The sequence below is a fragment of the Budorcas taxicolor genome, chromosome 22, assembly GCF_023091745.1.
Source record: "Budorcas taxicolor isolate Tak-1 chromosome 22, Takin1.1, whole genome shotgun sequence".
Lineage (NCBI taxonomy): Eukaryota > Metazoa > Chordata > Mammalia > Artiodactyla > Bovidae > Budorcas > Budorcas taxicolor.
In genome coordinates, this window is record NC_068931.1 from 43,696,237 (window position 1) to 43,708,695 (window position 12,459).

Genomic DNA, 12,459 nt, shown 5'->3' on the forward strand with positions numbered 1-12,459 from the left:
GGGAAATCGTATTATATTGTTTGTCTGTTTTTAACCAGTCTCTTCATTTCTCCCCAAATAGCAGAATTCCCCTCAGGGCTCAGATTTCTTTACATTTCCAACCGAGGGAATATCGCTGCCCATCTCTGAAAACCATGATCTGCTGACAGCTTCCTGCGAAGGCGCAGCGGCCGGGGACCAGGTGCGGGCGAACCTGGGCAGCGCCGAGAGCATCCCACCCGGGTTCGGCCGCGAGCCGCACGAGCGCGCGTCCCACGACCGACCCCGCTCCTCCCCCGCCGGCCGCCGGCTGGTCGCCTCGACAGGCCGCAAACTGACTCTCAGACCCACGCCCCCTCCCGGAGCCGCCTCCAGACCCTCGCCCACGCACCAACCCACTCCCGCGGCGCTCGGCCGCAGACCTGGCCAGCGTCCCCGGCCTCCCGGGGCGGGGGAGGGGGTGCTGGGGGGAAGGGCCCGGGGCGCGGCGGGGGTCCTCCGTGGGAGATGGGGGACCGCGGTGGGGGAAGGGCCCGGGGCCTCGGCCAAGGTCCTCCAGCGGGAGACTGAGAAGTAAGCAGGTCGGAGGGCCGAAGGCTGGGGTAGGGGAGGGTCCTGGTGGGGCCGGCGCCCGGGTGAGGGTCCTCCGTGGACCGTGGGAAATGGGGGCCGCGAGGAAGAAGGGTCCGGGGTCCGGAGCTGGGGACTGAGGGTCGCGAGCGGTGGGGAAAGGGCCCGCGGCGGGCCTCCTGCGGGGGAAGGGGGTCGCGGGGGACGGCTCACCCGCGTCGCCGGTGGCGGGCGCCAAGGTGACGGCGCCGTCCCTCCACAGGCGGATCTGCGCGGCCGAGCGCACCCGGCGGCGGGGCTGGCGGCGGCCGGCGTCCGCGGCGCGCAGGGAGCCGCAGCACTGGTAGCACACGGCCCACGCCTGCTCCTCGTTGATGGGCTGATTGTAGAGCCGCAGGATCTCCTCCAGGCTCAGCGCGTCCTGCGAGCCCGCGGCCGCCCCGGCGTCCGGAGGCCCCTCGCCGCCCTCCGGGCCGACCGGCTGAGCCATCCCGCGGGTGGCGCCGCGCTCGGGGCGCCGCGTCTCCTCAGCTGCGGAGCATCGTCTCTGCGCGCCGCCGCCGCCTCATCCCCGGAACCCCGCCCCACGTGCCGCGCGCGCCGCCGCGGGGACAGGGCGGAGACCAGGCCGGGTACGGGCTGCAGAACTGAGCTGGGGGAGGGCCGAGGGACTAGGCGTGGGCCCGCGCGCCTGACGAGACCACCGCCAGCCGGTGGCAGCGCAATGGCGTCCGCGGCCCCGCCCCGCGGCGCACTGCCCTGGGGTTCGCCCCGCCCTCCAAGCCCCGCCCCAGGGGCGCACCCCGCCCATAACCCCGCCTCCACGGACGGCCTGGCTCCGCCCCTCCTCTGTGCCCGGTTCTCCGCGCACTCCGAGCCCCGCCCCCAGGTTGGCCCCGCTGCCAGGAGTCGCCCCTCGCCTGCAGTCGCACCTGCATCACACCCACGCCGGCCTCCACGCTGGGACAGACTTCATAGTCGCCTGGTCTCTCCCCTCGCGTCCTGTTTTGCTCGGTTGGGACTGTCGCCATCAACGCACCGGACCGTTCGCTCGGATAACCTCCTTCTCTGCTCCCAACTTCACGAGGGAGTGAAGCCCCAGGAGGACAGGGTCTTTATGGGTTTTGCTCACTGGCTTCTCCCAAGCGCACGGATCAAGGCCTGGGGTACAAGCTTGTAGCAAACAATCGCAGACGTCCTTCGGATTCGTTTGTGACGTTTGTACAACTTTTCACCAAGATAATGTTCCCAGTGACCACACGCCTACATAGCCAAGCTAACCCAGTCTGTTCACACCTCATGAACCGCTATCACACGGGCATTTAGCCATAGAAGAAAAGGAAAAAAATCCTCCTGGGCCACGATGGACCATTAAGTGTGTGATAAGAGAGAGTTCTTGGATAAAACAATCGCTCCTTGGCAAATGAGTTTAATTGGTAACACTCCACTCTCAGACTAGTCCTGTATGAGAACCTTACAGAGTTGAAAGCATCAATCAGTAAGGTATGTATCTAATGGTAAATACCAATAAACATTTTAAGGCAGTTTTATGTGCAGTGTTAGATATTGCACCCTCAACAACTGCATCTTATAGTAGAAATTATTAATACAAGTCGATTCTTAATGCCTAAGACACCACAGTACATAAAGCAGGAATAGGGAGAAGACAAAAAGCAAGAATAGATAAGACTTTGAAAGAGGAAGGAAAAGCTTCTCCGTGGGCACTCTATTATAATTTCATTACAAGATATACAAAACAAACCTTTGAAGTAATGTCACTTAATTACCGGTTTATAATCCAATTTGTAAAAAATGCACTGTGTGTGCCACATCCCCGAAAAGACAAAGGTCAAATTCCTTACATGATGACATAGATAGGATAGATGTAGATATACAAAACCTCTTGATTAAAAACATAGAAACTAATGCTAAATTTTTGCTGTTTTAAAAGTTTAGACCCCGTGTGAATTTTGAGAATACAGATGACTTTATTAGTTTTGTTTTTGTTTGACTCTGCCTTGTGGCATCTTAGTTCCCCTACCAGGGATGAAACCCCAACCCTTTGCCATGGAAGCCTGGAGTCTTAATAACTGGCCTCTAGGGAGGCCTCTAAAGCACTGGTTTTGAGTAATACAGAGAAACAGAGGAATGGTCTACTTTGATAGACAATAGCACCATCTTCTGGCCTTATGGGATATTGCTGCAGTGTTGCACTTAATTACAGCCAAAAGTCACAAACATTTTTGTCCTTCCTCAAAAAACCACAACAAACTGTGGAAAATTCTGAAAAAGAAGGGAATACCAGACCACCTGACCTGCCTCTTGAGAAATCTGTATGCAGGTCAGGAAGCAACAGTTAGAACTGGACATGGAACAACAGACTGGTTCCAAACAGGAAAAGGAGTACATCAAGGCTGTATGTATATTGTCACCCTTCTTATTTAACTGATATGCAGAGTACATCATGAGAAACGCTGGGCTAGATGAAGCACAAGCTGGAATCAAGATTGCCGGGAGAAATATCATTAACCTTAGATATGCAGATGACACCACCCTTATGGCAGAAAGCAAAGAACTAAAGAGCCTCTTGATGAAAGTAAAAGAGAGTGAAAAAGATGGCTTAAAGCTCAACATTCAGAAAACTAAGATCATGGTATCCAGTCCTATTACTTCATGGCAAATAGATGGGAAAACAGTGGAAATAGTGTCAGACTTTATTTTGGAGGGGCTTCAAAATCACTGCAGATGATGACTGCAGCCATGAAATTAAGACACTTGCCATGGAAGAAAAGTTATGACCAACCTAGACAGCATATTAAAAAGCAGAGACATTACTTTGCCAACAAACGTCCGTCTAGTCAAGGCTATGGTTTTTCCAGTAGTCATGTATGGATGTGAGAGTTGGACTATAAAGAAAGCTGAGTGCCAAAGAATTGATGCTTTTGAACTGTGGTGTTGGAGAAGGCTTTTAAGAGTCCCTTGGACTGGAAGGAGACCCAACCAGTCCATCCTAAAGGAAATCAGACCTGAATGTTCACTGATGTTGAAGCTGACATTCCAATACTTCGGTCACCTGATAATGGTCAACTGACTCATTTGAAAAGACTCTGATGCTGGGGAAGATTGAAGGCAGGAGAAAGGGATGACAGAGGATGAGATGGTTGGATGGCATCACCGACTCAATGGACATGAGTCTGGGTAAACTCTGGGAGCTGGTGATGGACAGGGAGGCCTGGCGTGCAGCAGTCCATGGGGTTGCAGAGAGTCAGACACGACTGAGCCACTGAACTGAAAAAAAAAAGAAAACCACCAAATGATTTAATCAACTGAGCAACCCATGAGCCAGACACCTGGTAATCCTGGCATAGGGCAGTAAATAAATCTCAGGAGAACAATGACAGAAAGAAGAGAGCAGAAGTGAGGAGAAGAAATCCAAATTTAACCTTCAATGTTAACTTTAAAAGATGTAGTCTTTAAAAAGATTCACAACAGGATTTTTTTCCCTTCCTAAGTGATAATTTTTTTTAATATGAATAGATTTTAGCAAGAAAAATATTTTGGCACTAAATCATAGGAATATACAATATTACATACAACAGAAGGGCTTTTATTTTTGCCAAATTCATTACTGATATATTGTGTTTAAATTTCTTGCCTTTGTGAGCATATGTGGAATTAAGTTGTGGCAAGATTCTTGAGAGTCCCTTGGACTGCAAGGAGATCCAACCAGTCCATCCTAGAGGAGATCAGTTCTGGGTGTTCATTGGGAGGACTGATGTGAAAGCTGAAACTCCAATACTTTGGCCACCTCATGCAAAGAGTTGACTCATTGGAAAAGACCCTGATGCTGGGAGGGATTGGGGGCAGGAGGAGAAGGGGATGATAGAAGATGAGATGGCTGGATGGCATCACCAGCTTGACGGACATGAGTTTCAGTAAACTCTGGGAGTTGGTGGTGGACAGGGAGGCCTGGCGTGCTACGATTCATGGGGTCACAAAGAGTCAGACATGACTGAGAGACTGAACTGAACTGAACTGAACTGAAGATGACTAGTTAAATGTTTGATGTTCCTTCTGTATGCAGAAAAAGTAAAAGGTAAATCCTTAAAAATCCTAGCTATCTTCTGTTATAAATCCATTCATTGTATACCCCCAAACACTTGATGCTTTTTTATACAGAGTGTATTTGTACTAATTTTTATATGATTTTTCAGAACCCTTTGCAATCTGGATAAGCCCCAACTGTCTATCACCCCCAGGACTCTTAGAAAGTGACCACTGACAACTCAGAGGCTCTCAGAGGCTGACACCACCTCTGCAGGTTCAACCAACACTGTGGTGTAGCTCGGAACCTTCTCAGTTTCTCATTCTCAACTCAAATTCAAAGATTCAAACATCTTTATGTAGTTTACTTTGTTCCAATTTCTGTCATTTTCTTATTCTGTGGCTTCACTACCTTTAAAAAGTCACTCTGTAGTTAAAATGTCTGCACAACTCAGATCAACATTTGAATGCCATCTTCAGATGCTGAGGTCTGTGAAAAGTGGTGGCCTGTGTTATTTACTCTGAATGTAGTTTTAGTTTTTATTGATTTTGCTGTTATATATTTATTAAACAATGGAATCCTTGAGATGTTTTATCATCTTATATTTACTTATCATTTTCGCAGAATAAATGTACTTCGTGTTTCACACTCTGGACATGCTGGCTGAGCTGCTCTGAGTCTTTCAGGGAGCACGGCCTTTCGGGGGACACGCTGCCTGTGCAGCCCACGCTTATCCCAGACACTCTCAGATAACTGCTCCTAAGAGGCACATTCACCTAGAAAAGTGCACCAAAAAGGAAAAAAATAGAACAGCATATTTTTTTCAGTGTTATCACCTAAATTTTCTCTGCCCACAATTATAATACCTTATAACTTTACAGTGAATTTTTTTATACTTTCAAAGTGCTTTCCTCACTTATACAACTTGAAGGTCAGACATTATTTATCTTACGGATGACATCATAAACACAACAAAACACAGGGCTGGTGACTAAAGATGCAGGACTGGGATCCAGACATTCTGACCAGCCCAGCTCTTTCTGCTGCATAAAACCTCTCTCAATTAGCCCAGAGCACGAAAAGTCCTGATACTTCATCCCACCTGCACCAATCAAGAGTACAATAAAAAGCAGATGCTATGAAATTCTTATCTACCAATATGATCGATTGAGTCAGGAAGATCCCCTGGAGAAGGAAATGGCAACCCACACCAGCATTCTGGCCTGAAGAATCCCCATGGACAGAGGAGCCTGGTGGGCTACAGTTCATGGGGTCAGAGAGTCAGACACGACTGAGCGACTCAGCAGCGGCAGCAATTAAACTTTTGATAGTTTAAACACTTTAAATAAATGATGTGATGCCCCATCTCCCTGATGAATTCATCAGCACTTTAATTTCACCCGAGCAGTTACCCCCAGAGCACTCATCTTCACCACCATCTACATGACTCCATCCCCATCAAAGGCTATACATGATCACTCCTCTAAGGAGGGGAATTCTATCAACAATTCTAAATGCAATTTGAAACTCATCTCTTGTCACTGGGTTATCAGACTGAAGTTTAACCAAAAATCCTTAAAATTAGTCATGCAAACCTTATATGCAGAACTAGAAGTACATTGGCCCAGGTAAGAACACAACAAAATTGTTTTCCTCAAGTCTATAAACTTGTAAAGAATTAGCTCTTTTTTTATGGTAAAGAAATATGATTATCGGAAAACATGTAAAAAAAATCCATTACTGTCCTTTTACTAAATTATAACCTAAACCAGTGTTTTCCCACAACATTTTCTGTATCATATAAGTTTACCTAACCCACCTTGATGAGATGAAGTTATACACCCACCTATAAAAAATGAGGAAAAGTAGAGCAGTGAGGTGAAATATATGAATAATAGCATATTGGTATGTCCATGGGGGACTCTGGAAAACCCAAGGTCAAACAATAGTTATATTTCAACTTCTTAACGTGATTCTTCTTTGAAACAGTTAGTTCTAAACCAAGAAAGAAAGATAGATGGTAGGGACTTCCCTGGTGGTCCAATGGCTAAGACTCTGAGCTCCCAGTGCAGGGGGCCCAGGTTCAATCCCTGGTCAGGGAGCTAGATCCCACATGCTACAACTAAGACCCAGAGCAGCCAAATAAATAAATAAAATTTGAAAAAAAAAAAAGAAGGAAAGATGGTATTCTTATCATGAATGTTAGTGAAATTATTAGCTTCAATTAGTTAAGATTTGATTTGGAAAAGACCTCAAGAGACCTAAATTTTTAGCCAAGTCACTACTTCACTCTTAGGGAAATTTGAATCTGCAGGGGTTATATGATTTAAATTACTGCCAGTTGCCAAAGTAATCCAAATTTACTTCCTACAACATAAGCTTTCCAGATCCTCTGTTTTAGCCATGTTACCTTAAAGTTCTCACTGGATTTCAAAAGCTAAGCAGTAGCTTAACTTCTTAATCCCAGTGGGAAATAGAAAATAACACAACAGTACAAAAATATCTGTATTTGATAGTAAGATGTTGATGTTTAACAGTAATTTCTTGAAAATATAGAATTCTCAACGAAACTTTTAAGAGACCAGAATTTCAGGTTGTTTAAGGTGAAGAGACATAATCCATTTTCAGACTAGTCATACCTTACTGATGAGGTGAAGCTAAACTTTTTTCAAACCTCTGTTAATATCTTTATTAAAAAAAGAAAGAAAGAAAACTGGCTCTTTCTTTTTACTCCAAAAACCTTGTCTTTTCCCCTAATGTACACAGATAAAAGGTGGAGCTGCCCTCAAGTCTAGAATTTTTCTCTGACCCCGTGAAAGGCTCATTTCTTTTTCAAAGTCAACACATAACCAACACACATATGGTTTGCCTTTTAATTAAATTGAGCAATGAATGAACCACCTTCTAGTTATCTTTTAAGCCTTGCCTTGGTGATTTTTGTGCAAGGTTATGGATATAGCTGTATTTTCATGTCTATTCACTCACTGTCCTGAGAACCTGAATTCCTGTGGCCACTTAATCCTTTCTCAAGGGTCATTCATGGAGCACAATGTCTTCCTTTCTGCTATTTGCTATGCATGCTCATTCGTCTCAGCTGAAAGTGCAACCCTTGCTCCTACTTTCTGCCTAGTCATCAAACCCTTTTAAAGAATCTTTAGAAGAAAATCACTGACATTGAAATTCATAAAGATATGATTCCCAGATTTCAACCTGAAGCTCTCCAATATTTTAAACAAACTTCCTAACTATTCTTTTAATGGTATTATTATTATTCCCTTGCAAGATTTGGTAAGTAATGATCATTCTTTACCTGTAACACTTTCAAAATGCCATTGAAGTTTTCAGTTTTAACTAGATTATCTTCTTTTTAGCAGAAGTAAACTTAAATTTTATTTATGTTATAGGATTATAAATATTGGGTCAACTTTCCTCATCTAAAGCAGAGCAGTGAAGTCAGCACCCAGATACTTTATGCCAACTATTCACAACCTTTATTCTGATTTAACACATAAGATAGAAGACATTTATTTATAAAACATTCCTACAAGCACATCTAGGGATATTTTAAATTCTCAGCTATCTACCTATTTATACCTACACTGATTTTTCTCCACTTAGTAAAAAATGTCCTCATGCAAGACAATGAAACGAACATGACAAAATTAAACGCCTAACAGCACATACTTAGCATCTTAAATTTGCCTTAATTATTTTAAATACAACATTAAAACTGAAAACTCTTTCAAAGCACCTAAAAATGTGTAAAATAACTAAGAAGAGTTTATAACATAAAAGAAGTGTTGTAAAAGATAACAAGGGATTACCCACAACTCCAGGCAGGGCCCTTCCCATAATCCCATTTTACAAACAGGCAAATGAGTCTCAGCCCAGAGAGAGCAGCCTGCTGCTGTTACAGTTATCAAGTCAGACATGAGACCTCCATCAGGTCTTACCTGTACAGATTACAGCACAAAAACTTGCATTTTCTAACAATCACTAGTTGGTGACTAAGTAGAATACCAACTGATTAGAATCTTATTACATGTACTTTAGAATAAAAATATACCATGTAAAGACATTCAAGAAGACTGCAATTAATTCTGAACATGTGTTTGAAAAAGAACCTAGTATTTCCATGGAAAATTACAAAGAAGGAACTACTGAATTAATTTCATTTACCATATTTAAAATAACCTCTACTTAAAATATACAATCTATTTAACCAGTTCTTATGATCAGGTTTATTAAAAGCTGAAGATTCCAATTTAACATCTTTTAACTAAACCAAAGACACCAGAAAAATAAACTACTAATGAGTATCACTTATGAATATAGACACAAAAATCCTCAACAAAATAATATTAACAAAATGAACACAGCAACACATAAAAAGAATTATACACCTTGACCAAGTACAATTCATTCCAGAATTTCAAGGTTGGATTAACATTTGAAAATCAATTTATGTAATACATCATATCAACAGAATAAGAAACAAAAATCATATAATTACCTCAATAGACACAGAAAGAGTATTTGACAAAACCTGGTAAACGTTTGTGATAACATTTTTTTTAAACTGGAAATAAAATGGAAATCCTTCAACCTAATAAAGAGCATCAGTGGAAAAAAAACAGTTAACATCACACTTAATAGTAAAAGAATAGATGATTTTCCCTGAGATCATGAACAAGACAAGGATGCCCACCTTCACCACTTCTATTCAACACTGTGCTGGGGGTAGCAGCCAGGGCAATTAGGCAAATAAATAAAAAAATAAGTAAAAGACATCCAGATTGGAAAAGAAAAACTCTCTCCTTGCAGACAACATGATTGTGTATAGAGTCCTAAGGAATCCAACAAAAGACAGAAAAACTGTTAAAATAAATGAGTCCGGCAAGGTTGCAGGATACATCAATACACATAAATCAGTTGTTATTTCTATACACCTGCAATTAACAATCAAAAAAAAAAAAATCCAGTTACAAGAGCATCAAAAAGAATAATAGGAATAAATGTAACAAAAGAAGTATAAAACTCACACTCGGAAAACCACAAAACATCGTTGAAGGAAATTAAAGATTTAAAAGAAATATGAAGGCAACTCATGCTCATGATCCTAAGGCTTCGCATTCATTAAGGCAGTGACACTCCACAAAACAAGGCACAAACTTGAGACAACCCTACTACCCTGCCTGCCTTTATGTAGAAATCGACAAGCTGATTATAAAATTTATATGGAATTGCAAAGTACCCAGAACAGCCAAAACAATCTTGAAGAAGGACAAAGTTGGAAGATTCTCAAACTTCCCAATTTCAAAACTTGTAACAAAGTAGTGATACTTGAAATGTCAGGTACCAGCACAGCAGAACAGCCTGGTACAGCAGGAATACGAGTTGGTAATTATAACTGAACTTGCACGTTAGACAGAGTGTGGTATGAGCTATAGGAAAGGTTCTTCAAAATTGGACGCTTCTAGCTTATGTGTTTGGTTACTTTGTTAAGATTTTACATAGGTTTTGGCTAGTCTCAAATAACTTCTTAGCTACCAACGGCTGGAAAGCAATGCTACTCTCATTGGTATAAAAGGTACATGCATGTTAAAAACAGATCTAACTCCTGTACTTACTTAAAGTAGAAAGTACAAAACTGTTATCTGAGGTAAAGAAAAAAAATTACGAAACTATAGTCTAATCTATTTTGTTTAGAAACCAAAAGTGTGAATTAATTAGTTTAAGCAACTCACATTCACTAACTAATGCCTTCTAATGGTTAGATATCAAGCACAGGATACTATTTTATGAGCAACACTATTTTTCAAATATAAAGCCTGCATTTTTGACTCAACTCCTGTCTTTGTTAAGAAGTAGAAAAATGGTTTTCAAATGTGTGTACCTCCCAGAATTGACAGGTTAAAGATGTTTTTGATCATAGCTAAAAATCTCCACCTCATTGTTAGAAACAATCTTAAGGGCACATGGAGTGTTCAGTTAGTTGAAACTGAATTTTATAAGTTTTATTCAACAAGTTTATGCTTGAGTAATGAAGTTTCTGATTTCTGACATTCTATTATACAAATAACTATTATATATTACATATGTCTAGAGAACTATGTTAGTGCACATACTGTCAAAATGAAAACATTAGAAGCATTATATTTTTAAAAGTTTACAATTTTAATAGAAAAACAATTTATGACAGAGCTAAATATACAATGTAAATTTAATTTTTAAAAAGAAATTATTAGTAAGAGGAGTAGCAGAATTCTAGTGACAAAAAGACTGAAATAATATTTGGAAATAAACCATCTTTAAAGGAAAACATTAATTCATGCCAGGCTCCATTAAAGTGCGTAAAAAGGAAATTTATTTTAGAATTTACACCAAAGGCGCATTACAAGTACATGTGTTACTCTGGCACAGTAATGCAGGAAGCTCAGCCTCAAAGAAAACATAGCCGTGATCTCATGGATCAGTCTGCCTCCTAGTACATGCCTCACAAACAGTTTGTTCCAAAAGCTGAAAATTACAAGCCATTTTTCCTGTTGATAGCTTTGCAAGTAACTCTGGTAACAGACCAAAAAGTCTTAATTCTTATCTTACTGATTCTCTAAAGTCATGTCAGTCTCAAGAAACTTCTGATTTCTGGTCATTTTCAATAAAAATTGGTATGAGAGATTATTTTCAGACTTTTAAAACAAGTTATATCATAAATAATTACATATGTAAAAATTAAAAAGTAAATTTTAGAGTATCTTTAGATTTTAATTTCTAAAACATCATTTTATTTGCCATGTTGAATTAGCGATGAAAAGCATAACTTGCACAGCCACTTGGTATAGTCACTTTCATAAGAAGCCCAGTGGGTGCAGGAAAGAATGAGAAGCTGTACAGAGAGGTGGGTGGATGGCAAGGCAATCCCATCAGGCAGCTTCTCACAAAGTTTAAACCACTACAGCCTCTTCAAAGTGCACTGTTCTCAACTTAAAAACAAACATCACCATGGAGGCACTCACAGATGCTCATTTTTCAGTGGCCTCACATAATGATTCTCTGATTTACATTCACCACATACACATGGATGCTTTTATCATAAAGAGAAAAGAAAGAAACAAAAACTGTGATTTCAAAAGATAGACTCCATGAGAGGCTAGTAAAGAATGCTGTGACGACAGAAAATCAGCAACAGACTGCCAATATCAATTATAGAAAACAATTTTCAACATACAACTAAAGGGTATAATAAATTTTTTCTAAAATAATTCAAAAATAAATAAGCAAAAAAAATAATAAAATACACAATTCACTTTTACAATGAATCAAACTAACAAATATTTATAAATTATTTGTATACTTTCATGTGTGGTTTATTATTAATAATAATGCTTTTTCTGGTGTGAGTTTTTTCTCTGCTCCTGCATCCATGTCTTCCCATAACTCTCTAGAGAGTCACAAATATCCCTGTAGTTATGAGTAAACTACAAAAGTGGTAAATTCATCAAAATGTATTTCATCTATGTAATAAATAAATGTTGTAAAGTTAATTTCTCCTAATTTATATAAAATGATCCCATTACTCTATGAAAAATAATGATCATATTAACTTCACTATGGCTCAAATCCTTAGGCAAATAACTTTCTGATTACCTGTTAATGCAAAGAAAACTAAGTAAATTTTATTTTCATATTTAAACTACTGACTACTTATAAGCAAAGTAGTATTTATTAAAATAAGATAAACACTTAATTTATACTACCATCCTCTCAGATTTATACAAGTTTTTCATCCTTAATTTTTAAACACACATCATGATACTTTTCAAACATTATTAGTGAGGCTTATATAAAAGTTAAATATGACATCG

General features: G+C 40.7%; 1 protein-coding gene across 1 annotated transcript in view; it reads right to left on the reverse strand.

Moving 5' to 3' along the window:
* The window catches only part of SPIRE1 (spire type actin nucleation factor 1), a 139,642-nt gene extending 138,603 nt beyond the window's left edge, over positions 1-1,039 (reverse strand). The window contains exon 1 of the mRNA XM_052660245.1: positions 763-1,039. Within this exon, the coding sequence (XP_052516205.1) occupies positions 763-1,039 (277 nt within the window). The remainder of the gene's footprint in view (positions 1-762) is intronic.
* Between the last annotated feature and the right edge of the window lie 11,420 nt (positions 1,040-12,459).